This window comes from Macaca thibetana, chromosome 9 (assembly GCF_024542745.1).
Source record: "Macaca thibetana thibetana isolate TM-01 chromosome 9, ASM2454274v1, whole genome shotgun sequence".
NCBI lineage: Eukaryota > Metazoa > Chordata > Mammalia > Primates > Cercopithecidae > Macaca > Macaca thibetana.
In genome coordinates this window covers 112517509-112543959 of record NC_065586.1, presented here as the reverse complement: position 1 = coordinate 112543959, position 26451 = coordinate 112517509, and the positions used below count along the sequence as shown (strand labels likewise).

Genomic DNA, 26451 nt, shown 5'->3' with positions numbered 1-26451 from the left:
GGAATCATACAATATTTGTCCTGCTGTGACGGGCTCATTTCACTTAGCATAAAGTCCTACAGGTTCATCTGTTTTGTTGCATATAACAGGATTTTCTTCTTTCCTAAAGTTGAATAATATTCCATTGTGTATATATACATTTTCTTCATCCATTCTTTTGTTCATGGACATGTATGTTGTTTCCATGTCTTGATTATTGTAAATAATGCTTCAATGGACATGGAAGTGGAGATACCTATTCTAGATCTTAATCTCAGTCTTTTGGATAAGTACCTAGAAGTGTGATTGCTGGATCATATGGTAGTTTTATTTTTAATTTTTTGAGGAATCTTCATAGTGTTTTACATAATGGCTGTACCATTTTACATTCCCACCAACAGTGTACAAGGGTTTCAATTTCTCCTAATTCTCAACACTTATAAGCTTTTTTTTTATAATAGCCATTCTAAAAGACGTAAGATGGTATCTCACCATGAATTTGATTTGCTTTTCCCTGATGATTAGTAATGTTCAATAGTTTTTCATAAACCGGTTGGTTATTTGTGTGTCTTCTTTTAAAAAATGACTATTTAGGTCGGGCACGGTGGCTCATGCCTGTAATCCCAGCACTTTGGGAGGCAGAGGTGGGCAGATCACAAGGTCAGGAGATTGAGACCATCCTAGCTAACACGGTGAAACCTCATCTCTACTAAAAATCCAAAAAAAAAAAAAAAATTAGCTGGGTGTGGTGGCAGTCGCCTGTAGTCCCAGCTACTCGGAAGGCTGAGGCAGGAGAACGGCATGAACCCAGGAGGCAGAGCTTGTAGTGAGCCAAGATCATGCCACTGCACTCCAGCCTGGGTGACTGTGCAAGACTCCGTCTCAAAAAAAAAAAAAAAAAAAAAAAAAAGACTATTTAAGTCCTTTGCCCATTTTAAAACCAGGTTATTTGTCTTTTTGTTATTAAGTTGTTGGAGTTCCTTATATATTTTGGATTTAAGCCCTTATCAGATATATGATAACATATATAGTTTGCAAATATTTTCTTCCATTCCATAGGTTGCCTTTTCACTGTGTTAATTGTTTCCTTTCCTGGGAAGAAGCTTTTTAGTTGGATGTAGTCCCCTGTGTTCATTCTTGCATTACTATAAGGAAATACCTAAGGCTGAGTAATTTATAGAAAGAGGTTTAATTGACTTATGGTTCCATAGGCTATATACATAGCACAGTGCTGGCATCTGCTTCTGGTGAGGCCTCAGGGAGCTTAGAATCATCAGGGAAGGCAAAGGAGGAGTTAGTGTATTGTAGAGTGAGAGCAGCAGTAAGAGGCAAGTGGGGAGGGACCATGCTCTTTACAATCAGATCTTGTGTGAACTGAGTGAGAACTCACTTATCAGCAAGGTGGTGGCACTAAACCATTCATGAGGGATTCATCCCCCTGAATTAATTAATACCTTCCACTAAACCCCATCTCCAAACTGGGGATGACATTTCAATATGAGATTTGGAGGTGACACACATCCAAACCATATCATTCCACCCCACCCCCCTACACCTCATGTCCTTTTCACATTGCAAAATACAATCATCCCTTCTTACTATTCCCCCAAAATGTTAATCATTCTAGCATCAACTCAAAGTTCAAAGTCAAAAGTCTCATCTGAGACTCAAGGCCAAGATATAATGGTGGTACAGGAATTGGGTAAACAGTTCAATTCCAAAAAAGAAAAATTGACCAAAAGAAAGAGGTAATAGGCCCCATGCAAATCTGAAACCCAGCAGGTCAGGCATTAAATCTTAAAGCTCCAACATAATCCTTGACTCCATGTCCCACATCCTGGTGTGAGGAGTGGGCTCCCAAGACCTTGGGCAGCCCTGCTCCTGTAGCTTCTCTGGGTGTGACCCACATACTGCTCTCTGGGGTTGGAGATGAGTGCCTGCCAGTTTTTATAATCATGGATCTTCCAGCGGATCTAACATTCTGGGGTCTGGAGGGCAGGAGCCCCTTCCCACAGATCCACTAGGCAGTTCCTCAGTGGAGACTCTGTGTAGGGGTTCAATCTCACATTTCTTCTTGGCATTTCCTTAGTAGAGTTTCTCTGTGGGAGCTCGGCCCCTGCAGCAGGCTTCTGCCTGGGCACACAGACTTATCTATACATCCTCTGAAATCTAGTTGGAAGCTGCCAAGCTTCCTTCACACTTGCATTCTGAGCATCTGCAGATTTAACACCATTTGAAAACTAACAAGGCTCATGGCTTGCACCCTCCAGAGCTGTGTTCTAAGCTGTACCTGGGACCCTTGGAGCTGAGGGTGGAGCCTGAGTAGCTGGGATGCAGGGAGCAGTGTTCTGAAGGCTGAGCAGGGCAGTGGCACCCTAGGCCTGGGTTCTGAAATCGTTCTTTCCTTTTAGGCATCTGGGCCTGCGATGGGAGGGGCTGCCTCAAAGATCTCTGAAATGCCTTTCAGGCCTTTTCCCCATTGTCTTGGATAGTAGCACCCGACTCCTTTTTAGTCATGCTAATCTCTCTAGCAAGTGGTTGCTCCACAGCCCACTTACATTCTTCTCCTGAAAAAGCTTTTTCTTTGTCTGCCACATGGCTAGGCCAGGCTGCAAATTTTCCAAACTTCAATGTTCTGCTTCCCTTTGAAATATAAGTTCCAACTTTAAGTCATTTATTTGCTCCCATATCTGATTGTAGATTGTTAGAAGCAGTCAGATCATATATTGAATGCTTTGCTGCTTAGAAACTTCTTCTGCTAGATACCTGAACTCATTACTCTTAAGTTCAACATACTGCAGATTCCCACGGTGTGGACACAATGCAGCTAAGCACTTCGGAAGGGTGTAACATGGGTGACCCTTACTCCAGTTCCCAATAACTTTGTCATTTCTGAGACCTCATCAGCCTGGATTTCACTATCCATATCTCTATCAACATTTTGGTCACAACCATTTAACAAGTCTCTAAGAAGTTTAAAATTTTCCCTCATCTTCCTGTATTATTCTGAGCCCCACAAACTCTCCCAACATCTGCTAATTTCCCAGCTCCAAAGTCACTTCCACATTCTGAAGTATCTTTACAGCAATGCCCTGCTCCTTTTTACTATACATTTTTTTGTGTGTGTGTTAGTTCATTCTTGTGTTGCTATGAAGAAATATCTAAGGTTGGGTAATTCATAAAGAAAAGAGGTTTAATTGGCTCATCGTTTTGTAGGCTATGCATAAGGCATAGTGCCAACATCTGCTTATGTCTGGAAGCTTATGATTATGGTGGAAGGCAAAGGTGGGGCTGGGCTATCACATGGCAAGAGCAGGAGCAAGAGAGTAAGCGGGGAGGTTCCACGCTCTTTTAAATAAACAGATAGTATGTGAACTAACTGAGCAAGAACTCACTCATCATCAAGAGGATGGCACTAAGCCATTCATGGGAGATCCACCGCTATGATTCAATACCTCCCACTATGCCCACCTCCAAATTTATGACCACATTTCAACATAAGATTTGGAGGGGACATGCATCCAAACCACATCTTCTTCCTTGTCTATTTTTGCTTTTGCTGCCTGTGATTTTGGTGAAATATCCAGGAAATCATTGTCAGGTCCAATGTCATAAAGCTTTTCTTCTATGTTTTCTTCTAGGAGTTTTATAGTTTTAGGTGTTATGATTGTCTTTAATCTATTTCAAATTGATTTTTTTGTGTGTGTGTATAGTGTAAGATAAAGGTCCAATTTAATTCCTTTTTATGTGGATATCCAGCTTTCCCAATGCCAGTTGTAGGAAGAGCCTATCCTTTCTTCATTGTATATTCTTGGCACTCCAGTGGAAGATCAGTTGACCATACATGCATGAGTTTCCTTCTGAGATTTCTATTCTGTCTTTATGCCAGTGCCACACTACTTTAATTACTGTAATTTCGTAATAAATTTTGAAAACAGGAACTGTGATGATTCCAGCTTAGTTCTTCTTTCTCAAGATTGTTTTGACTATTCAGGGTCCTTTGTGATTCCGTATACATTTCGCAATTGTTTTTACTATTTCCGTTAAAAAATGCCATTGGAATTTTGATAGGTATTACATTGAATCTGTAGATAGCTTTGGATAGTATGAACATTTTGATAATATTGACTCTTGATTCACGAACACAGGATGTCTTTCCATTGATTTGTGTCTTCTTTAATACAAGTCTGTTCATATTTTCTATTTCTTCATGATTCAACCTTGGTAGGCTGTATGTTTCTAGGAATTTATCTATTACTTCTAGGTTATCTTAAATCTTGTTGTGTAATTATTTATACTAGTCTCATGTTCCTTTTATTTCTGTGGCCTCAATAATCATGTCTCCTTTTTATTTCTTAGTTTTTCAAATGTTGGTCTTCTCAAGTTTTTTTTTAGTCTAGCTAAAGGTTTGTAAGTGTTGTTCATCTTTTCAACAAACGAACTTGCAGTTTTGTTCATTTCTTAACATTGTTTTTGTATTCACTATTTTGTTCATTTCTGCTGTAATTTTTATTATTTCCATTCTTCTGCTGACTTTAGAATAAGTTTATTCTCCTTTATCTAGTTCAGGGGTATCCAATTTTTTGGTTTCCCTATGCCACAGTGGAAGAAGAATTGTCGTGGGCCACACATAAAATAAATTAACACTAATGATATCTGATGAGTTTTAAAAAAAGGTCAATGCATAAATCTCATAATGTTTTCAGAAAGTTTACAAATTTGTGTTGGGCCACATTCAAAGCAGTTCTGGGTTGTGGGTTGGGTAAGCTTGATCTAGTTCTTTTATGTGTAAAGTTAGGTTGTTGAATGGAGACCTTTTGTCTCTTTAAATTTAGGTGTTTGTCACTATAAACTTCCTTCTTAGTCTGCTTTTGCTGAATCCCAAAAGTTTTGGTATGTTGTGTTTTTGTTTTCATCTGTCTCATGGTATTTTATAATTTCTCTTTTGATTCATTATTTGACCCATTGGTTGTTTAAAAGTTTTCTGTTTAATTTGCACATATTTGTGTATTTTCCAGTTTTCCTTTTGCTATCGAATTCTATTTTCATTCTACTGTGGTCAAGAAAGATACTTGGTACTATTGCAGTCTTCTTGAGTTGGCTAAGATTTTGTTCTAACCTAATTTGTGATCTATCTTGGAGAAGGTTCTGTGTGTACTTGAGAAGAAAGTGTATTCTGCTGTTGTTGGGGGAAATATTCTATGCCCATGTTTTAGGTCCATTTGGTCTATAGTGTTGTTCAAGTTGCTGTTCAAATAAGTTTTCTTCTTATTTGTTTTCCATCTGGGTGATATATCCATTATTGAAAAGCAGATAATGAAAACTACCATTATTTGACTGCTATGTATTTCTCCCTTCCATTCTGTTAATGTTTGCTTGTATATTTAGGTACTCTGGTGTTGGGTGCATATATATTTATAATTATTATATCTTCCTGGTGATTCAATTCTTTTATCATTATATAATGACCTTTGTCACTTGTGATACTTTCCGACTTAAAGTCTATTTTTTGTCAGATACAAGTACAGTCATTTGTTTTCTTATGGTTACCATTTGTGTTGATTATTCTTTTCCATCTCTTCACTTTAAACCTATGTGTGTCTCTAAAATATAAAATGAATCTCTTGTAGACAGCATGTAGTTAAATCTTTTCAAAACTATTTATTCAATCACTCTATATCTTTTGATTAGAGATGATTAGAGAGTTTAATACATGTTTAATGCAAGTTTAATACATGTTTGTCTATTTTTGCTTTTGCTGCCTGTGATTTTGGTGAAATATCCAGGAAATCATTGTCAAGTCCAATATCATAAAGCTTTTCTTCTATGTTTTCTTCTAGGAGTTTTATAGTTTTAGGTGTTGTGATTGTCTTTAATCTACTTCAAATTGATGGGTTTTTTTGTGTGTGTATAGTGCTGCTTACTCTGCTGCCTAGGCTGGAATGCAGTCTGTTACCTAGGCTGGAGTGCAGTGGCACCATCTCAGCTCATTGCAACCTCCACCTCCCAGGTCCAAGCGATTCTTGTGTCTTAGCCTCCCATGTAGCTGGGATTACAGGTGCGCCACCATGACCGGGTAATTTTTTGTATTTTTAGTAGAGATGCGGTTTCACCATGTTGGCCAGGTTTCTCTCGGCTTCCTGACGTCAAGTGATCTGCCTGCCTTGGCCTCCTAAAGTGCTGTGATTACAGGCACGGGTCACCACACCCGGCCTTCAATTATTATATTCTTTTGCTCCAAGATTTGTTTGGTACTTTTTATATTTGTTTAATCTTCTTGTTGAAATTGTCACTTTGTTCATGCAATATTCTCTTGACCTCATTTAACATTTTTATGATGGTTAGTTTGAATTCTCTGTCAGTTAAACATATATCTCTGTATCGTTAGGGTTTGTTTCTGCAGATGAATCTGTTTCTTTGGTATATATTGTTTCTTCATTTTCCTTGACTCTTTATGTTGGTATTTGCACATTAGAAAAAGCAACCACCTCTGCCAGGGTGTTCATGGATTGTTCTTTGTGGGAGAAGACTCTCACCAATCAGCCTAGCCAATAGTTCTGGGCACCTGTCAAACCTTTGTGCTGGTTCAAACCACTATCTTTATTCTTAGCAGCCTTCAGCATCTGGAGTAAGCTGAGTGCCATCAGCACTTCCAAGAGAGTCAAGACAGAAATCAGTCTCTCAGGCAGCCCGTGGAAAAGTTGGAACTTTTGATTTGCAGTCTAACTCTTTTCCTCCCAAGGAAAACATGGGATCGAGGGTATTCTACCCAATCACTTTGTCTGCACTGAGCTAGGGGAAGGGGCTATAGTGACTGCTTTAATGCCATCTTTCTTCCTATCTTTGTTCTCATTGGCCCCTAGGTACTAAAGTATTCTGGGTTCTATCAATGCTCCAAGACATGTGATATTGAAGTGATTACCCTGAGCAGCCCCCAGAAAAACTGAAACATTGGGTATGAAGTCCCACTTTTTCCATCCACAAGGTGAAGCGGGAAGCTAGGAGTTTCCTTCAGATCATATGGTGCTGGGTCAGGGGTAGAAGTTAAGACAAGAAGGTATCTCAAATTTTCCTCCTGCCTTCATTGTAGCTGGTTTTATATTTACCCAGGATGTAAGAGCCTTTCAACTAGTTTCTGAATTTCTCACGAAGAAAATTTGTCTGCGTGTTGTTGTTGAATCAGTGTGCTTGTTGGAGAAAGAAGGATCTAGATCTTCCTATTCTATTATCTTAATAATTTCACTCCTGAGAAAGCATATTTTAGTTTCACCTAAGTTTCAGGCTCTCATAATTATCACAAAAATCAAACAATTGATTTTACTTGCATACATTTTTCATTTGATCAAATGTTCCATTTTTTCCACCAGTTATGACAGTTTTATAAGTCACAGAATAAAGAATATTTTCTTTCTCATTTACATATGTGAATAACTGCCAATGAATGCTACATGGTCATTAGGACATCCCTTTCTCTACTGTTGCCACTATTTGTTTGTTTGTTTGTTTGTTTTTGAGACAGAGTCTCACACTCTCGCCCAGGCGGGAGTGCAGTGGCGCTGTCTCAGCTTACTGCAAGTTCCGCCTCCCCGGTTCACACCATTCTTCTGCCTCAGCCGCCCAAGTAGCTGGGACTACAGGCGCCTGCCACCACTCCCGGCTAATTTTTTGTATTTTCAGTAGAGATAGGTTTTCACCATGTTAGCCAGGATGGTCTCCATCTCCTGACCTTGTGATCCACCCACCTTGGCCTCCCAAAGTGCTGGGATTACAGGTGTGAGCCACCACGCCTGGCCGACTGTCGCCACTATTTTAAATGTCTATTTTCTTTCCTATCTCCTTATGTAGGTTGGTATTTGAGATCATTCTCAGCCCTTATCCCCTTCATTGTTCTCCTTCTTCCCCATCTTCCTACCCCATTCCCAGGCACCTGCTTGCCCCAGAACCAATCCAGGTGGTGAATTGTGGTGGCCTAGTAACTTGTGATGAGATGACAGAAAGAGAGGTGAAGAAGAGTGTCAGCTGTTCTTTTAGCTGCTCCTTCTTTAAACTTGAATCCTGAATTATCCCCAGAGGCCCCAGAGCCCACTCACCCTAAACCCTTTTCCCACTCCAAGGTGGCCTATTCAATTCAATCAACATTTAATTCCACAAACATTTTCCCCCTCAGTTCTGCAAACATCTCCTGTCAGCTTCCTATGAACCAATATTATTTATTTACTGGACATAGGAAAACCCACAGCTCAGGCCCTAAGATCAATGAAGAAATTCACAAAAGCTTTTTTTTTTTTTTTTTTCTAAAGAGAAGATGAAGATGAATCTGATTTCATCCTTTGTACACAAAGACTGTCTCTAAAGATCTTGTACCCTAGTCTTCCCTGACAGAGTGGGAAGAGAAGATAGAGAAGTGCCGGGGCATAAATGAGTCTTTGGATCCCTAATTTCTTCTTCAGGATGTTTACTGACAGTCGTGATGTTCAAATATCACCCAACCTGGTTGCTCATCCAATTTGTTTCTGCTCCTGCCACTTTCCATTCTACTGCCTTGCATTTTCTTCACCCACTACTTGTCACCAACTGACATTTTCTTGTTCATTGGTTTCTGTGTGTGCCTCCATTGCCTACTAGAGTGTACATTTTGTCAGAGCAGAAACGCTGTCTTACTTACAAGTCATATCTTCCATGCCCAGCCCACAGTAAGTGCAGAGTGAAATATATATTTGTTGAATGAATGAATGAACCCTCCTTAAAAATCTGAACGGATTATGCATCTTCAGATTTTACTACCCTGCATTTTAGGGTGGGAAATTACTTTTTGGAAAGCATTTGGAGATTCGTAAATGTCGCAGAGTATAGGCCTAATAAATAGCAAGATCTATTTTATTCTTTTAGAGAATATGTGGGTTAAATAGTTGTGTCTAAACTGGCTTACAGACCTAACTAATTCACAGGCACAGAGCCCTCTTTTTGTGTGAAAATACGTGTCATATTCTAAACAAAAAATATTTGTAAGATGGTAACAATTTATAATTTTAAGGATAGATTTACAATGTGATGAAACTGATTGAGATGGTCTAACATGCTGACCAGGGCACTGACCTTGCGGGGGTAGTTTTTAGTGATGAGCCTGTGTAGACACACTGCCACCTAGTGATGATTCAAATAACCACAGACTCTACTAGGAAGAAACTTTTCCTTTTCTGTCTACCATGTACAAATGCTTATTATTTCACGTGGTCAGTACTTGTCTAAGCTAATGAAAAAAGACATTCAATTGTCCCAACTTCTGAGTGTTAATATCCAAAACCAACTCAATATAATTTTTTAAAAATCAAGTCTTCTTACCACGAGAACATCAATAAAATAAGCCACCTCAGCACCAACAACACGGAGATTGTTTACAGCATGGATGTATTCCCGTGAACCGTTGATCCAATCTAAATTAATGCAGTTTATATCTTCCAGCTGTAGCAACACCTGGCACAAAGATTCACATAAATATTAAAGAAATAAGTGTTCAAGGAAACCGACGTGTCTTAACACTTGATTCCATAATAAGAAATTATACTAGTAGGTTGATGTGGTTAGGCTTTGCGTCCCCACCCAAATCTCATCTTGAATTGTAATCCCCATAATCGCCATAATCTCCACGTGTCAAAGGAGAGACCAGGTGGAGGTAATTGAATGATGGGGGCGATTTCCCCTATGCTGTGTTCCGGCTAGTGAGTTCTCATATGAGATCCGATGGTTTTATAAGGGACTCTTCCGCCTTCACTTGGCATTTCTCCTTCCTGCTGCCTTGTGAAGCAGTGCCTTCCGCCATGATTGTAAGTTCCCTGAGGGCCCCCCAGCCATGCTGAACTGTGAGTCAATTAAACCTCTTTCCTTTATAAATCACCCAGTCTAGTGCAGTTCTTTATAGCAGTATGAAAATGGACTAATACATAGGTATTAATAGAGAACCTACTACAGGCTAGGCTCTGTCCTAACCCATATATATATATATATATGTACACATACACACATATTAGTAATTAGCACTTATACATTAGTACCTATGTCATTGAGAATTAAATTTATATATATAAACACATATATTCAGTATATATAAAATACATACACATAAATTTAATTCTCACTCAGTGAGATAGGTACTAATGTTATCTTCACTATATGGCCTTATAAATATTTAATTGCTTATGATGTTAGCAGTCTATTAATCTTAAGTATAGCAGAGAAAGATTAATTTTGTCGAGTTAACTTGGAAATTGTTTTTCTTAAATTAATTGAGAAATTGATCATACCATTTAATCTTCTGTCAAGAGAAGAATTTATTCAAGAGTGATTATACAAATTTGCTCCCCTTGTAATCTGTGCAGTTTATAATAAAAATAAATGGGAAATGGATAACTCATTTGAGGCCCTGTAACACGGATAATTGTGGATAACTGAATGGAAGATCTCCATGAATATACATCAATACCTTGCAAAGTACATTCATGTTAAACATAAAGCTCACATGCTAGTGTAAAAAGGAGTTTATTCATGTCATACATTGCACATGTCTCTCTGCCATTTGCCATCTGTTTTCCATCCAGCTATGTTGATACGGGTGATCTTGTCTGTTCCAAAATATGAGGCTTGGATAGTTGAAGAATTAAGCGCACTGATCTCCTGTTTCAAGCAGAAAGAGATTAAGGAAAAATAGTAATTAAAAATTATTTAATAGTTAGTAGATCTATTCCAAAGCTGCTCAAAAGTGTTTCACTACATTTGATTTTTAACAACTTTCTTTAATATATTTTTACTAAATAGTTACTGCTACATACTATAAAAGTACCATAAATTATTTTTATTATTATTTAGAGACAAGGTCTCACTGTGTTGCCCAGGCTGAAGTGCAATGACTCCATCATAACTCACTGCAGTTGCAAACTCCTGGGCTCAAGCCATCTGACCTCCTCAGCCTCCTCAGTAGTTGGACTACAGACACATGCCACCACACATGGCTAATTATAAACATTTTTTTTTAGAGACTGGGTCTCACTATGTTGCCTAGGCTGATCTTGAACTCGTGGCCTCAAGTGATCTTCCTACCTCAGCCTCCTGAGTCGCTGGGATTATAGGCATGAGCCACCACATCTAGCTCAAAAAATTAATGCATCATACAATGCAGTATACAAATTCAACACAAGGAGAGAAAAAATCTTTGATTTTTAAAGTAATGTTTGCAAGACAATGTAGGGAAGTTTAAATCAGAATTTCAATAAATCTTACTTTTGTATAACATTTCTCAGTGATCAGTGTAATTCATGAGAATTAAAACATGCCTAGAAGCATGCCAAAAACATGGCAAAAATGGAGGCTGTCCACCCCACTTTATGAGTAAGGAATTGAGGTTAGAATCTCATCGCATGAAATATACCAGCATATTGAAGACAATTTTATATGACTATGTCAAATATTCTTTTGTATTGCTTGTATTTTGTTGGATTGCCTTAACAACAAAACTCTCAAAGACTTTAGGAGACTATACATTTAAGTGATTTTGTTATTTAAAACAATAAAAGGCACAAGTATAAGCGATTCTATTGGAAAAAATGAATACTTAAATCAGCAAATAGCAACTCTGACTGTGGTGAATCCTATAACCTGGAAGCAATACATTTAGATATTTATGAAATTCAAACAAAGAGCCTATTTCTGGCTACCTGTGTTTAATAGTAATGCAATTAATCATACAATTTGCTGGCTAGGTAAAGTGTCTCCAAGACTGTAAGCTAATGGTTATGAGAGTCATAAGCTGGCTTGCTCAGTAATTATAATAGCTAACACTCCTATCTGTCTATTTGCCAGGCATTGTTCTAAGCACTTTATGGAGTAGCTCATTTAACTCTCCCAACACTGTGAGGTAGCTACTAATTTTAAAAATTAGAAAAGGGGGCACTGAGGGGCCAAGTACTTGCCAAAAAGTACTGCAGCTAATGAATGCTGGAGCCAGGGTTCAAATCCACATGGCCTTTGAAGTTAGGTGCTTCACCACTGGGCTCTCAAGTCATGTTCTGATTATGGTTTTCTCTACTGATAGGGCCCAAACCAGATGTGGGATTTGCTGAAGTGGGCAATAAAATCAGTTGCCTTCTAGGAAGCATTTTTCTGCTAAATAATCCAATCCAAGTACAAAAACATGATTCCATCTATGTATCTAAGAGAATCCAGATGCTCACTCATTTCAACTCTCTTAGGCCCAGCTGGAGCGCCTCAAACACCTACTGTAGTCCCGTTTCTACATCAGAAAAACCTTTTGGAGGGAATTTAATCCGAAAAAAATTGTTTATTCTTTTCTCAACATGAGAATAGTTTGAATAGGTGAGACCTCAAGCAAATCTCCAAGTGGCATTCTAACAGGTATTGTGAGGTCTGAGTATCTGTTGTCATGCTAGTGTAAAGAGGAGCTCATTCACATCATGCATTGCACGTGTCTGTCTGCCATCTGCCATCTGGTTTCCATGCAGGTATGCTGATATGGGTGATCTTGTCTGAGATCGCTGAGGAGTTTCATCAAGTAGCATAGGTGGAGAAAACACTTTGGTTCATTTCACATTCACTCTGGCACAACCCTCTAAAGTAGCTTTTCAACATAAGCGTGGGAAACTCCATACAGCATCATGGGATCAAAAGAAGACAGCTTAGATTCTGCTGCCACAAGGATAGAAACCAGGAAATGATGCCAATATCGTACACAATAGGTTATCGAGAGGAAGAGTGAATTAAAGTATCAAGGTTTATCTGGGCCTTTTAGCATTCTTTGACTGAGTAGACATGAAGCATAATAGGTATGAGATCAATCTATTCTGAAGACTACATTTCCAGTGGTATCATCTCTAGCAAGTAAAAAATAGTTACCAGTTAGGTATGTTCTAACCCTGACTAAAGCTGCAGACACAGAAACTACTGGAAGTGTGCAACATGTCCATCACCACCAGTGACTGCATAAGTCACTATAGGTTAAGGTGTCATGGATTCATGGGTGAAGTAGGTTGGTTTTATTCTTACAGAAAGGTGAAAAGGTAACTGTAAAGACCTGTGACTTCCAGGACACCAAGTTTATTGTACCACACCACGTTTACCTTTGACAATTCCTCACTTGGAGAAGGGAGTATGTTAACTGTGTAGAGTTAATTTCTGATTTGTTTATAAATGAGTCCAATTCATATAACATATGAGTCAGGCCTGTGGAAATCCTTATTTTAATTACACACCTTGACTCATCCTATATCACAGTTGTTAGAAAAACACTTTAACAGCAAACAATAGGCTTCCATCCATTACAAAATTCAGATACATATCTGGTTTAATTACACAGGATTCTTTCCAAATGGAGGGAAGTAGGTAAGGTGTAAAGAACATTATTTAGGGAAGTATTTAGTTTTCCAATTTTCTTTTCATTGGCAAGAGGACCCAGCTTCACCTAAACACTGTCTTTATCACCTTCTGTTTTACTGACCATGCTCCACAGAATTCAAGTGCATGGCCACTTATATAAAAGGATAAAAGGAACCATGAGCCTGATTAACCCTAAGAGTGAAGATCAGGGAATAGAGTTAGTCCTAAGTGGATAAATATGCCCTGACCATCCTAAAAGGCAGAGAGGCTGCCCCAAAATACTTGTATTCAGCATAGATTCTCTTCACTTAAAAAAAAGCTAATCTTCTAGCGAACAATACAGTCAGGATGGCTGAAGGTGACCCCAAGAAACCAAAGGGCAAGATGTCTGTTTATGCCTTATTATATGTGCAGAGAAGAACATAAGAAGAAAAACCCAGAGGTCCCTGTCAATTTTGCAGAATTTTTCAAGAAGTGCTCTGAGAGGTGGAAGACAATGTCCAGGAAAGAGAAATCTAAATTTGATGAAATGGCAAAGGTGATTAAAGTGCACTATGATCGGGAAATGAAGGATTATAGACTAGTTAAGGGAGGCAAGAAGAAGGATCCTAATGCCCCCAAAAGGCCACCGTCTGGATTCTTCCTGTTCTATTCAGAATTCTGCGCCAAGATCAAATCCACAAACCCTGGTATCTCTATTGGAGACGTGGCAAAAAAGCTGGATGAGATGTGGAATAACTTAAATGACAGCAAAAAAGCAGCCTTGCATCACTAAGGCGGCAAAGCTGAAGGAGAAGTATGAGAAAGATGTTGCTAACTCTAAGTCGAAAGTAAAGTTTGATGGCACATAGTGTCCTGCTAAAGTTGCCCGGGAAAAGATGGAAGAGGAAGATGAAGAAGATGGAGAGGAAGAGGAGGAGGAGGGGGAGGAGGAATACAGAAACTGTTTATCTGTCTCCTTGTGAATACTTAGAGTAGGCGAGCTCTGTAACTGATACATTTCTTATTTGAGAAGTGTCTGTTGCCCTCATTAGGTTTAATTACAAAGTTTGATCATGATCATATTGTAGTCTCTGAAAGTGCTCTAGAAATAGTCAGTGGTTTACATGAAGTGGCCACAGGTGTCTGGAGCACCCTGAAACTGTATGAAAGTTGTACATATTTCCAAACATTTTAAAAATGAAAATGCAAAGAAAGTTAAGATATACATAGCATTAAAATCAACATTTTAACCATTTTAAAGGGTAAACTCAGTGGCATTAAGTCATTCATGTTGTCATGCAGCTATCACTACCATCTTTCTCCAGAACTGTTTCATCACCCCAAACTAAAATTCTGTACCCATTAAACAGGAACTCTCCATTACCTACTCTAGGTATCTCCTATAAATGAAACCATAGATTATTTGTCCTTTTGTGTCTCGCTTATTAGCAAAATGTTTTGAAGAGTCATCCATGTTATATTATGTATTAGCATTTCACTTCTTTTTAAAGCTAAGTAATATTCCTCTCTTTACTTCTTGATAATTATAAAACTCAAACTTTTGAGGAATATTTCTTTATAAGGTCTCTATACCCATAGTAAGAACTTTTTTTCCTTGTTCTAGAGAGAGCCACATCTACAGAATTGGTCAAATTCATATAGTATATGGGTCAGGCCTGGGGAAATCCTTGTTTTAACTACATAACTTGATTTATCCTATATCTTAGTTGTTGAAAAACACTTTAACAGCAAACAATCGGGCTTGTATCCATTACAAAATTCAGGTACAGATCTGGTTTAATTACACATGATTCTTTCCAAATGGAGGGAAGTGGAGAAGGTGTGAAGGACATTATTTAGGGAAATACTCATCTACAGATGGCAAATTTCAGTAAAGAGTAGTATGTACATATGTATGTGTGTCTGGTGAGTAGACAGCTACAAATCAGACCATATTTGTATGGTAGGAAGGCACAGGAGAAGGCTGTCTTGGCTGGCAAGGCCCAGCAGTTTGTGATGGGCCTGATGGAAAGTAAGCCCCAAGGTTACAGATTCAGGTAAAGACTGGAAATGATCTTCTCTGGTCCCCCTTTTACCCTGCTCCCTAAATATAGATCCTCCACCCACTCCTAGTCCTGCCCTCGTTTCTCTGCTTCTGAGATTTCATGTATTCTTTTGGTTTCAATTTTCAACTCCAGCCAGAAGACTTTTGAATCTTTTTCTCCAGTTCTGGGCTGCCTGCTTGGCTGTCAGACTAACATCTCCAATAGGTTGCTCAAGCCTCACCTGTCCAGAATCTAACTCCTCTTTTATCCTCAATTTTTTTGAGAAAAGGGTTATCATTTTCCCAATCATTTATGTGTGAAATCTCAGACTAGTTTATGATGTTTATCATGTTGATTTTCTATTATCATACTCACTTTCATTACTGCAGTTCAGGCTGTTTCCCATGTGTGATCCAAACTGCACTATAGCTTTCTATTTAACACTGTCAAATGGAACTTTCTGTGATGATGGAAATATTCTATATCTGTACTGTCCAGTATGGTAGCCACTAGCCACATGTGGCTATTGAGCACTTGAAATGTGGCTGGTGTGGCTGATGAACTGAGTTTTTAATTTGATTTAATTGTAATTTTAATAGTCACATGTGGCCAGTGGCTAGTGGTCTCATAGTCACCTCTGATCTCTTCCAGCTTCAGACAAGAGAGCAACTGCAGCCACAGTAAATGCCCTAAAGCAGCTCTGAAAAGCTCTCAGTGGGGCCTCATGACTTACAGGAGGAAGTACAAACTCCACAGGAAGGAACTATACAATTTGTTCCTCAACTACTTTTCTAACTAACCTTACTTTTGAAGACTCCTTCTGTGCCCCTAGACTAACCCAACACATCATCCATCAGATGCGCCTGTGGTTTCTCTTCTTTATGTTCATGCCACTTCCTTTGCCATTACCCTGCTTACCTCTGCTTGTGAGCATCTTGCCCACCCTGCAGGATACACCTCAAACACATGTCCTCCTCAAAATGTTACCTGGTTCCATCCCTGACCTCAACGTGAGCTCTTCTTCACTTTGTTCCCAGAGTCTTTCAGTTGCATCTTACATCACAGATCATAATTTGTGTTGCAAGAAAGGTATTTGTTTATATATGCCATTTCTTCCACTGTAATAAACTCAAGACTGTTCTGTTTATACAATTCAATCGATAATAGGCATTGTTGCTTATCCACAGTCTTACAGATGGAAGGTTCTCAGTACATTGACTGAACATAATGTCTTTTACCTCTTATGAAATAACAACATAAGAGCAATCTTCATATTTAAATCAGATATATCAAAACAGATAATATAGAACAGACAACATACAAAACAATCTGACTCATAATACTGAAAAGAAATGTTACTGTATCTATGTCTTCTGTATCTATAGGCAAATCTTATATTTTAGAATAATCCATGTGTGAAGGCTGCAAGTTAGCTTACCTGATAGACATTGGGATTGTGTATAGTGTAGAGCAGGAAACGAGTGTTTATCTTCTCTGGAGACCAGGGTAAACCTACCAACTCTGTTGAGAAAGTCCTGGTCCATGGTAAACCATCTTTGAAACACCCTAACCTTTCATAGCAAACTTCTTTTCCTGCAGCAGAAAGGCGGAGTGTCAGTAATAGAGGAACCAGGCTTACAGAGAGGCTGTGTTTCTCACTATGAGCTAAAGTAGGCTTTAATTTTGGAAATTAACCCCTTATTGGATTTATGGCTTGAAAATATTTTCTCTCATTCTACAGGGTTGCCTTTTCATTTTGTTGATTAGTTCCTTTACTGTGCAGAAGATTTTTGTTTAATGCAGTCCCACTCATTTATTTATTTTACTTTTGTTGTCTATGCTTTTGTTGTCATATTAAAAAAAAATTCATTGCTAAAGCCAGCAACAAGGAGATTTTTCCTATGTTTTCTCCTAGGAGTTATATAATTTCAAGTCTTACACTTAAGTCTTTATTCCAAGTTAATTTTGTATATGGCATAAGATAAGAGTTCAATTTCATTCTTTTGTGTGTGGATATCCAATGCTCCCAACACCATTTGTTGAACAAGCCTATCATTTCCTCATTGTATATCCTTGGCACCCTTGTCAAAGACTAGCTGACCATATACACATGGGTTTATAATTTTGTATATGGCATAAGGGTTCAATTTTATTCTTTTGTATGTGGATATCCAATTTTCCCAACATCATTTGGTGAAGAAGCCAATCATTTCCTCATTGTATATTCTTGGCACCCTTGTCAAAGACTAGTTGACCATATACACATGGGTGTATTTCTGGACCCTCTACTCTGTTCCTTTGTTTGTGTGTCTGTTTTTATGTCAGTATCACACTGTCTTGATTAATATAGTTTTGTAGTAAGTATAGTTTTGAATCAGGAAGTGTGCTGCTTCCAGCTTTGTTCTTCTTTCTTAAGATTGCTTTGTTATTTGGGGTCTTTTGTGGTTCCACGTTAATACCTCAGGAACTCACACAACTCAATAGCAAAAAATAAAATAACTAAATTTAAAAATAGGCAAGGACCTGAACAGACATTTTCCTTAAGAAGCACACAAATGGCCAACAGCCATATGAAAAGATGCTCAACATTGTGAATCATTATGAAAATGTAAATCAAAACCTTAATGAGATATCATCCCACACTTGTTAGGATGGTACTGGCCACATTCCAGCCCCAGCAAAGCTCAGCCAGAAGGGCAGGCTTGAAGCCAAGAGATAACAGCTCAATAACCCAGCACATGCCACTCTTCACTTTGTCTCACCTCTTCCTCCAACATGGTCAATAACACTGTTTTGTTTTTGTTTGTTTGTTTGTTTGCTCATTTATTGACTTCTATTATAAATGTAAATAGTAACGTTCTATTTTTTGATCCATACATCATATTTGTTAGAACTTGACTCCCAGTTTCCTAAGAGGAAGATTTTAGTGGTACTGCCTCTCCCTCTCCGCCTCCCTTCCAGCTTCCAAGGTCTGTTAACTTCGTAATGTTGCTTTCATGCTATCAAGATTGATAATATTCAGACTTTGCTCTATAAGCATAATTAATCCTTCCATGTTTTGTCTACAGGCTGACTCCAAAAAGTTGAGAATCAATGAACAGAATTTATATTATTATGACTAGATAAATATTTTTGCCTTCAGTCAACTCACATGCTATAATTACATTTCCTTTTCTGCACTTCCGTTGTTCAGACACTCATTCCCTTCAAAGGAGACAATGCAAATGAATTGTCTTTCCTAATATTTGAATTACTGAGGATCAGTGTCATTGTAGTTTACTCCATATTTGGATTATGCCTTTCTTGTACTGTTTGTGTTTTCCTGTATTCTCTGGTTGCCTTTTTTTCTCTTCCTGGAAGAATGAACATGTGCCTTCTTCAATATATTCCTATTATATTGCAGCTTCTTAATATTTCTCCTGCCTGGAATCTATTCTGATCCTTTTCTAATTTGAACCAGTGACTACATAGTTGGATCATGGCTTTCTAAAACAGCCTTCTGTCTTCCCTAGAATGCCCAGCTGCTTTTATTTTTTGCATTCTGTTGCTTTTTTTCTCCAGGTTCTCAACTACATTATTCAGTCTATGGATTTTAAAATGAAGATTTTTAAAACTAGTCCTTATTTTCTGTGTTTATCGCTTACCAGGGTTATCTGCCACTGTGCTCTTTTTTCCATAAGGAAATGCTCACAGAGAGTGTAAAGTTAAAGGCAAATAGATGTGATAAAGCAGACTGAGCGACATTATAAGGTATTAAAGCTACTTAAGAAAAAATTGAAAGATTAATAGTTCTGTAAAAATAATGTTTGCTCTAAAATTAATATATTGAAATTGGATCAATAACTTCAGTGGCCAATAATAAAGGATATAGTTTTAAAATTATGGTATTGAGGAATATTACACAGCCATTATAAACATTTATAGAGAATTTGTAATAATATCTGTAATGGAAAAAAACAAAATTAAAAGAAAGTGTACCAAAATATTAATGGTGAATCCCAGTGGTTTTTATTTTCTTATTTATACTTGTCTATGCTATAAAATTTTCAGTAATAAATATGAACTACCTTTATAATAATGAAAAAGTCACAAAAGGACAGAAAGAGTATTTCTTTACCAAATGATGCCCAGTCTGGTTTTTCCTTTTTGTCTTACTACTGCTAATAAAAAATACCAAAAACAGATTTAGCCTTATGTGTCATACATATGAAAAAATGACAAAATGAAGACTTAGAAAAAGTGATGATCTAAGTGAAATCTATTGCTATTTGTGGCAGGAAAATAACTGAACCCTTATGCCGGTTACTCTATCACTAAGTGGAACTGGGAGGTATAGCCTAGCTTTTGCTAGGTTATGTTGTGGTAATAAACAGCCCCCCACATCTCATTGGCTTACAAAAATTAAGGTTTATTTGTTGCTCATGTTATCCTCTGGCTGCAGTGGTCTTAGATTGGGCCTAGCTCTGATTATCCAATCTTCTGCATTGCAGGACCCAAGCTAAATGAGCAGGCTCTGTTTTGAGCATCTGTCTCTTGGGGTGGAGGGAAAGGATGCAACTGTGGAACCATGCAAAGGCTCTCAAAGGTGTCTAGACTTAGAATGCTCTCTTCTATGTCATGTGGCCAAAGGTGAATGTGTATAAGGGTCTTACAGGGATGGAGAGTCAATATGGGGAACAACAATACAATCTACATACTATGGAAGGGTATGTAGATTTCAGTTTCTGTAAGTACCACCAGTATGACAACCTCACATGTTCTACAAGAATGAAAACTTGTTGTTATTTTAATTTGCATTTATTTATCAGAAACTCTGAATATCCTTTTGTGCATTTCTGACAATTTGTACCTCTTCTGTGGATGAGATATTTGTGTACTATGCATATTTTTCTTTTTTCTTTTCTTTTATTTTTTGAGATGGAGTCTCGCTCTGTTGCCCAGGCTGGAGTGCAGTGGCACGATCTCGGCTCACTGCAAGCTCCACCTCCTGGGTTCACGCCATTCTCCTGCCTCAGCCTCCCGAGTAGCTGGGACTACAGGCGCCTGCCCCCACGCGCGGCTAATGTTTTGTATTTTTAGTAGGTTTCAATGTGTTAGCCAGGAAGGTCTCCATCTCCTGACCTCATGATCTGCCCACCTCGGCCCCCCCAGAGTGCTGGGATTATAGGCGTGAGCCACTACGCCTGGCATTTAATTTAATTTAATTTTATTTTTCTGAGACGGAGTCGCCCTCCATCGCCCAGGCTGGAGTGCAGCGGCGCCATCTCGGCTCACTGCAAGCTCCGCCTCCCGGGTTCACGCCATTCTCCTGCCTCAGCCTCCTGAGTAGCTGCGACTACAGGCACCCGCCACTGCGCCCGGCTAGTGTTTTGTATTTTTAGTAGAGACGGGGTTTCACTGTGTTAGCCAGGATGGTCTCGATCTTCTGATCTCGTGATCCGCGTGCCTCAGCCTCCCAAAGTGCTGGGATTACAGGCGTGAGCCACTGTGCCCGGCCTTTATTTTTATTTTTATTACTTAAATGCTTTCTTCACCTTTATTGATTTGTTTCCAGTTTCTTCAGTTCTTGAGTCCTTATATTTTAATATATTCTCTAGTTGAAATGCTTTATTTCCCCTTTGGCCTTATAATTCTTTAAAGAAACATTTGAAAAACAGCACATTACAAGAAGTTAGTGTTAACTGGTTAAGAAATCATGTAAATTGGCATATTAGTTCATATCTTCCTAATTTCCCCTTTCTAAAGGAGCCACTTCTCTGTCTTACTGTGAGGAGGCTTTTCCAAAGACGTAAAAAAGCTGGAAAGTAGGTTCAATAATTTCTATTCAAGAAATATTTGCTTGTTTGAGTGCCTCTTATTTGCCAGATGCTATTAGCACTGGAATTCAGCATTGGAAGACACAAGTCTAGCCCTCATTGAGTATATAGTCTAGTAGGGGATGTAGAGACAGACAGTAAATAAGAATAAGTTTTTAAAAAATGGCTACGTTAAAACAGTGACAGGTGCTGGGAGGAACCTAAAGCAGGGAAGGGATGAGGGTGTTTGTGTGTTTAGGTGAGGAGTGGTTTGCAGTTTAAATAGGGTGTCCAGGGTAGCATTTGCATCAAGACCTGAGGGGGAGAGGAGCAAACCACGTGCAGATATGCGGGACAGCATTCCAGACAGAGGGAAGGAAAGTACAAGACTCTGCAAGGAAGCAGAGAGCCTATTGTGATTGAGGAATTAGGAGGCACCCAGACTAGGACGCAGGGAATGGAGACAGGGAGAAGACACCGCTCCACAATGTCTTATTCTGCAATTTCAAAATCTAAAAATCTCTGGGGAAACATAGTTGCTTTTGGCTTTCTTTCTTTATTTGTTTTCTAGTTTGCAGTAACTAATTTGGCAGCAATAACAGACCTAAAGCTATTTATAGTCTTTATCCCATTTAATGTGAGATTAAATTATGTGGGATAATAGGCATGTATTTTACCACATAAATATTCATGTGATTAAATATGGGGTGCTGTCCTAGATTTTTCTGGAAATTATGTATTATATACAGTATGTTTACCATAGCATGTTTCTAAAATAATAATCAAAAAAGCTAACATTTGGAATGCATCTGGTCCCCTGGAGTTTGAAAAGGGTAGGTGGATGAGTAGCAGGGGACACTGCTAGGCGGTAACAGAGGGCTGAAGCATGTAGTACTTGGTAGGTCACTGGGAGGACTTTGGCTTTTACTCTGAAGTGAGATGGGAAGCCACTGGAGGACTCGGAGCAGAAAAGTGACATGGACTGACTTGAGTTAGCTTCTGTTCAGTGGATTCTGAGAAGAGATTGAAGCAGGGCAAGGGTAGAGGAAGAGGTCAGCTAGGAGATTATTATAACAAACTATCAGATAAGAGACAATGGTGGCTAAGACTAGGGTGGTAGCAGTGGAGGTGGTTACAAGTGGTCAGGTTCTGCATAGGTTTTGAAGGAGGATCCAAAGAGATGTGCTGACTAACTGGCGGTGAGGTATGACAGAAACGTCAAGGATGATGCGAGGTGTTTTGGCTAGAGCACCTGGAAGTCCATTAGTTGTGAAAACTTTGAGATGAACAGATTTGGGGGTAGATATTGAGAGTTCAGTTTTGGATATGTAGATTCGATATGAATTAGATACCTAAGTGGAGCTGTCTCAGAGGCAGTTGTGTATATGAGACTGGGATTCCAGGGAGAAGTTCAGCTGGAGATATTACACTTGGAAGTCATTAGCATAAATGGTAGGTACCAGAAGATTGACGGCAATGGACTCTGCTACAGATTTAACAGATGAGATATAGGTAATAATACAAATGAATGTAGACTCAATTGCTAAATTTATGGCAGCTGTGTAATAGATATGTGGTGTGTAGGAGAAATATATGTATTATCTAAATTTTACATAACTATGTGCTTTGTTAAAATAACTTCTTATTAGGCAGCGATTCCTCTCCTCAATTCCCTTCCTACCCAGTGTAAATCCTACAGTCAATTAAAACCACACTCCTGTACTCTCCTTGAACTTCTCTCCTGTTCTTGCTTCACTTGGCTTAACCACAACTCTGGTTAAGCCCAACACTTCACCTATTTCCTGCCTACACCTGTGCAGCTGAATATGCCTGGAGGAAATCACATACCGTACTGACTATCTCACTTTTAATTTGTGGTTATGAAATTAAAGCAGATCCTAAAGCTGCCCAGCCATCGTATCATATTTTCCTAGGCCCTTCGTTTTCCCAGGCTCCTGGGTTATTTCATTCTTCTCCCCTCTCAAACCTCTAACATTTTCATGCCCACCAACCCTCTTGGCTGATGACCCTGTTTCCTATTTCAATAGGAAACCAGAAACAAAGAGAAGGGACCTTTTACAAGCTCCCAGCATGTCTATCCAGCTACCTGCAGATACCTGCCCTTCTATTCTGCCTTCACTCTGTTCACAAGAGATGAACTGTCTTTGTCCCTCACAAAGGCAAACCTTCATCCTATTAGGACTCCATCTTCTCTCACCTACTGAGGGGTAAGGCTCAACATTACTCCCTTCTCTTTCTCCTGCTTTACCAACTTTCCTCCTCTCTACTGGATCATTCCTAGCCTCACACGAACATGCTGTTATTTCTTTCATCTTAAATTGACTTCTAAGAGGCTAACTCTCCTAGTTTTCTAACACTTCACTGAGTACTTCTTGGCAGTCTTCTTTGCTAGTTTGCCCTCATCTTCCTGATTTCTCAATGAGGAAGTGTCCTAGGACTCAGTAATTCCATCTTCCTTCTCTACCTGCAGTCACTCCCTTGATGATCTTGTCTGTATTCATGGCTTTAAACATCATCTCAGCAGATCAGGGTAAGCCGCCTATTGCTTAATTCTGCCTTCACCAGTCTAACTGCTTTCAACATTCAATTAGGACTGTCCTGGGGCAGGAGAATCATGCAAAATAGAATATAGTCCTTGAAATATGAAAACTAACGCTAGTCCTATCTCCTTCATTTTTTAGCCAATAGAGAAAAGCTGGAGGTCAGAGACTAAAAAACACTGAACTGAAAGTCAAGATTGGCCAATTCCACCAGCTAGCACCAAGATGTTACACAATGAATCTCTCTGTTTTGTTTTCTTCACCTGTGTAAATAAGAACGGACACTTATTGATTGCTCACTACTAATATGTCCCAAATCCCATGCCAAGCATTTTACATGAATTACAGGTTGAGTATCCCTTATCCAAAATGTTTGAGACCAGAAGTGTTTCAGATTTCAGGTTTTGGAATGTTTGCATATGCACAATAAGATATATTGGGGACAGGGCCCAAGTCTTAACACAAAATTCATTTCTGTTTCATATATACCTTATACACATAGGCTAAAGGTAATTTTATACAGTATTTTAATAATTTTGTGCATGAAACAAAGTTTGTGTTAAGTATTTATATGTGAAATATTCTACTTGTGGCATCATATTAGTGCTCAAAATGTTTCAGAGTTTGGAGAAGTTTAGATTTCAGATTTTTGGGTTAGAGATGGTCAACTTGCATCTTATTTAATTTGCACAACCCTATAATGTTATTTTGGTTACTGTCCTGTTTTTACAGATGAATCAACTGAGGCTTAGAAAGGTTAAGTATTTGTTTAAAGTTAAGTAACTGCCAAGCAGCAGAACGAGGACTAAAACCCAAGAAGATTCATAATTCAAACCGGTGGTTGAACTGAATGTTAGATGGGATGACTGTCTTCTTACCACCATACTATTTCAACCAACTACATGATACTTTACAACAAAGGGGTGGGTGTCATTCAACATTGAAATTATTTGATTCTAGTTTGGTTAAAATAAATCAACTAATTTTAGTGTTTGTTTATAGGCACAATATTAAACATGGATGGTAAAAGTAGCCCAAACCACTAACTCCTTACACAGTAATGTCTAAGGAGTCCATATATAAAGAGCAAACATGTCAATGAATATTGAGTTAATGTTTAAGAAATGTCCACAGACTAATATCCTTCCAGAAAACTGTGACTCAAGTGGAAAAAAAGAACATTCCAATTGACACTAATAATTAGTTAATTCATTCAATTATTGAGTATCTACTATGAGTCAGCTACTGAATTTGGAAATTTGTGTATATTTTCTCATTTATTGCTATGTACTCATCTTAGAAATGAAGAAATTGAGACTTTAATGTCTAAGCCCATAAGACTAGTAAGTGGCAGAGCTAGGAGCCCACTACAAGACTGTCCAGCAACTCTTTTATGTTGTTGGAAATAGATGCTTCTTTATGTTCATAAGACTTATTCAATATTAAGTGATGCACTTGTCCAATGATAAATTTTATGATAAATGAAAAAATGAATACATACGAAGAAATATAAACAGCCAATTTTTAAACATATTCATAAAAACAATAAACTATTTAGGAATGAAGTTAGCAATAGTGATTTCTAAATAATAAGTTCATGTCAATTACATTTCAGATGTAAGTATACTCATTATTTTTAAAGAACTTATTATAAATTATGAATCTTACCTCTTGATGTGCCAAAGAACAAGAATGCAACAATCCAAATTCCAAGCATCTAAGCTGATTTTTAAAATCACATAAGAATCTTCTTGAAGATCTTTACTTGTAAAGTCACCTCACTATAAAAATACTAAGTAGTTTTCTTCACAATGATGCAACTCAATGTTTAAACTCTACATTTAGAAGAACATGTTATTCCACCTTATGCTCTGCAAAGTAAATAAAATTATCGGGGTGTGCCTTACATCTTGTGATTGGTAATGGAAACTTCCAAGGTTTTGCTGTTTCATTATTAGTAATATTTTGGTTAAGCACAAACTGAGTCACTCTTGAAAGTTACTTTAAGGTTGTAAGACACTAGATAATAAGCATTTAGAAGTTAATATTTTTTTCTAAACCAGGATTAGACACTTTCAGAATTTTTTTTCCTAACACATTTCTGTGTGTAAGCATCCCACTTAATACAAACAGACCCTGCTACAAGGTGTTCCAAGTTCAATAACACACATAGCTAATCTTTTCCTCTTACCTGTGTGGCAGTATAATATGGAAGTTATCATTATTGTCTTCAGAGCCCGAATCCTGGGTCCAAATTCTGCCTCTGCCACTTATTAGCAGTGTGACCTTGGGCTAGTAAGCCTCACTATTCCTTTCCTTACCTGTAAAATGGGAATGATCATGGTTCCTAGCTCATATGCTAAACAAGATGATTGAATTATTTATTGTCTGAATAGCACCTGGTACATAATAAGTACTATATTACATGTTAATTTTTGGCACCATCATTGTTCAACTCTGTTAATGGGTATATGGGCAAATTGATGTTCACATACAGCTAAATCCACCCTTACATGATTGCACATAGGCTTCATGATATACTTTAATGTAATAGAAACTTGCCATTTTGGCTACTATGTTAACTTAAAGTGATGAGCAATTCAGTCTACAGATATTCTTAGTCAGTTTCTCAATTTTTAAATGCTCATAGAAAATAACTAACATATTTCTTAGTTTTTCCTAACTTTTTCTTTCTCACTGTAATAA

General features: G+C 38.1%; 1 protein-coding gene across 1 annotated transcript in view; it reads right to left on the bottom strand.

Annotated features, from left to right (window-relative positions):
- PNLIPRP3 (pancreatic lipase related protein 3) overlaps positions 1-25629 on the bottom strand; it is a 49979-nt gene extending 24350 nt beyond the window's left edge. The window contains exons 1-4 of the mRNA XM_050802973.1: positions 25414-25629; positions 16828-16982; positions 10531-10650; positions 9322-9453 (exon numbers count right to left, since the gene is read on the bottom strand). Coding sequence (XP_050658930.1) covers positions 9322-9453; positions 10531-10650; positions 16828-16982; positions 25414-25462 — 456 coding nt within the window. The 5' untranslated portion in view covers positions 25463-25629. The remainder of the gene's footprint in view (positions 1-9321; positions 9454-10530; positions 10651-16827; positions 16983-25413) is intronic.
- Positions 25630-26451: the final 822 nt, after the last annotated feature.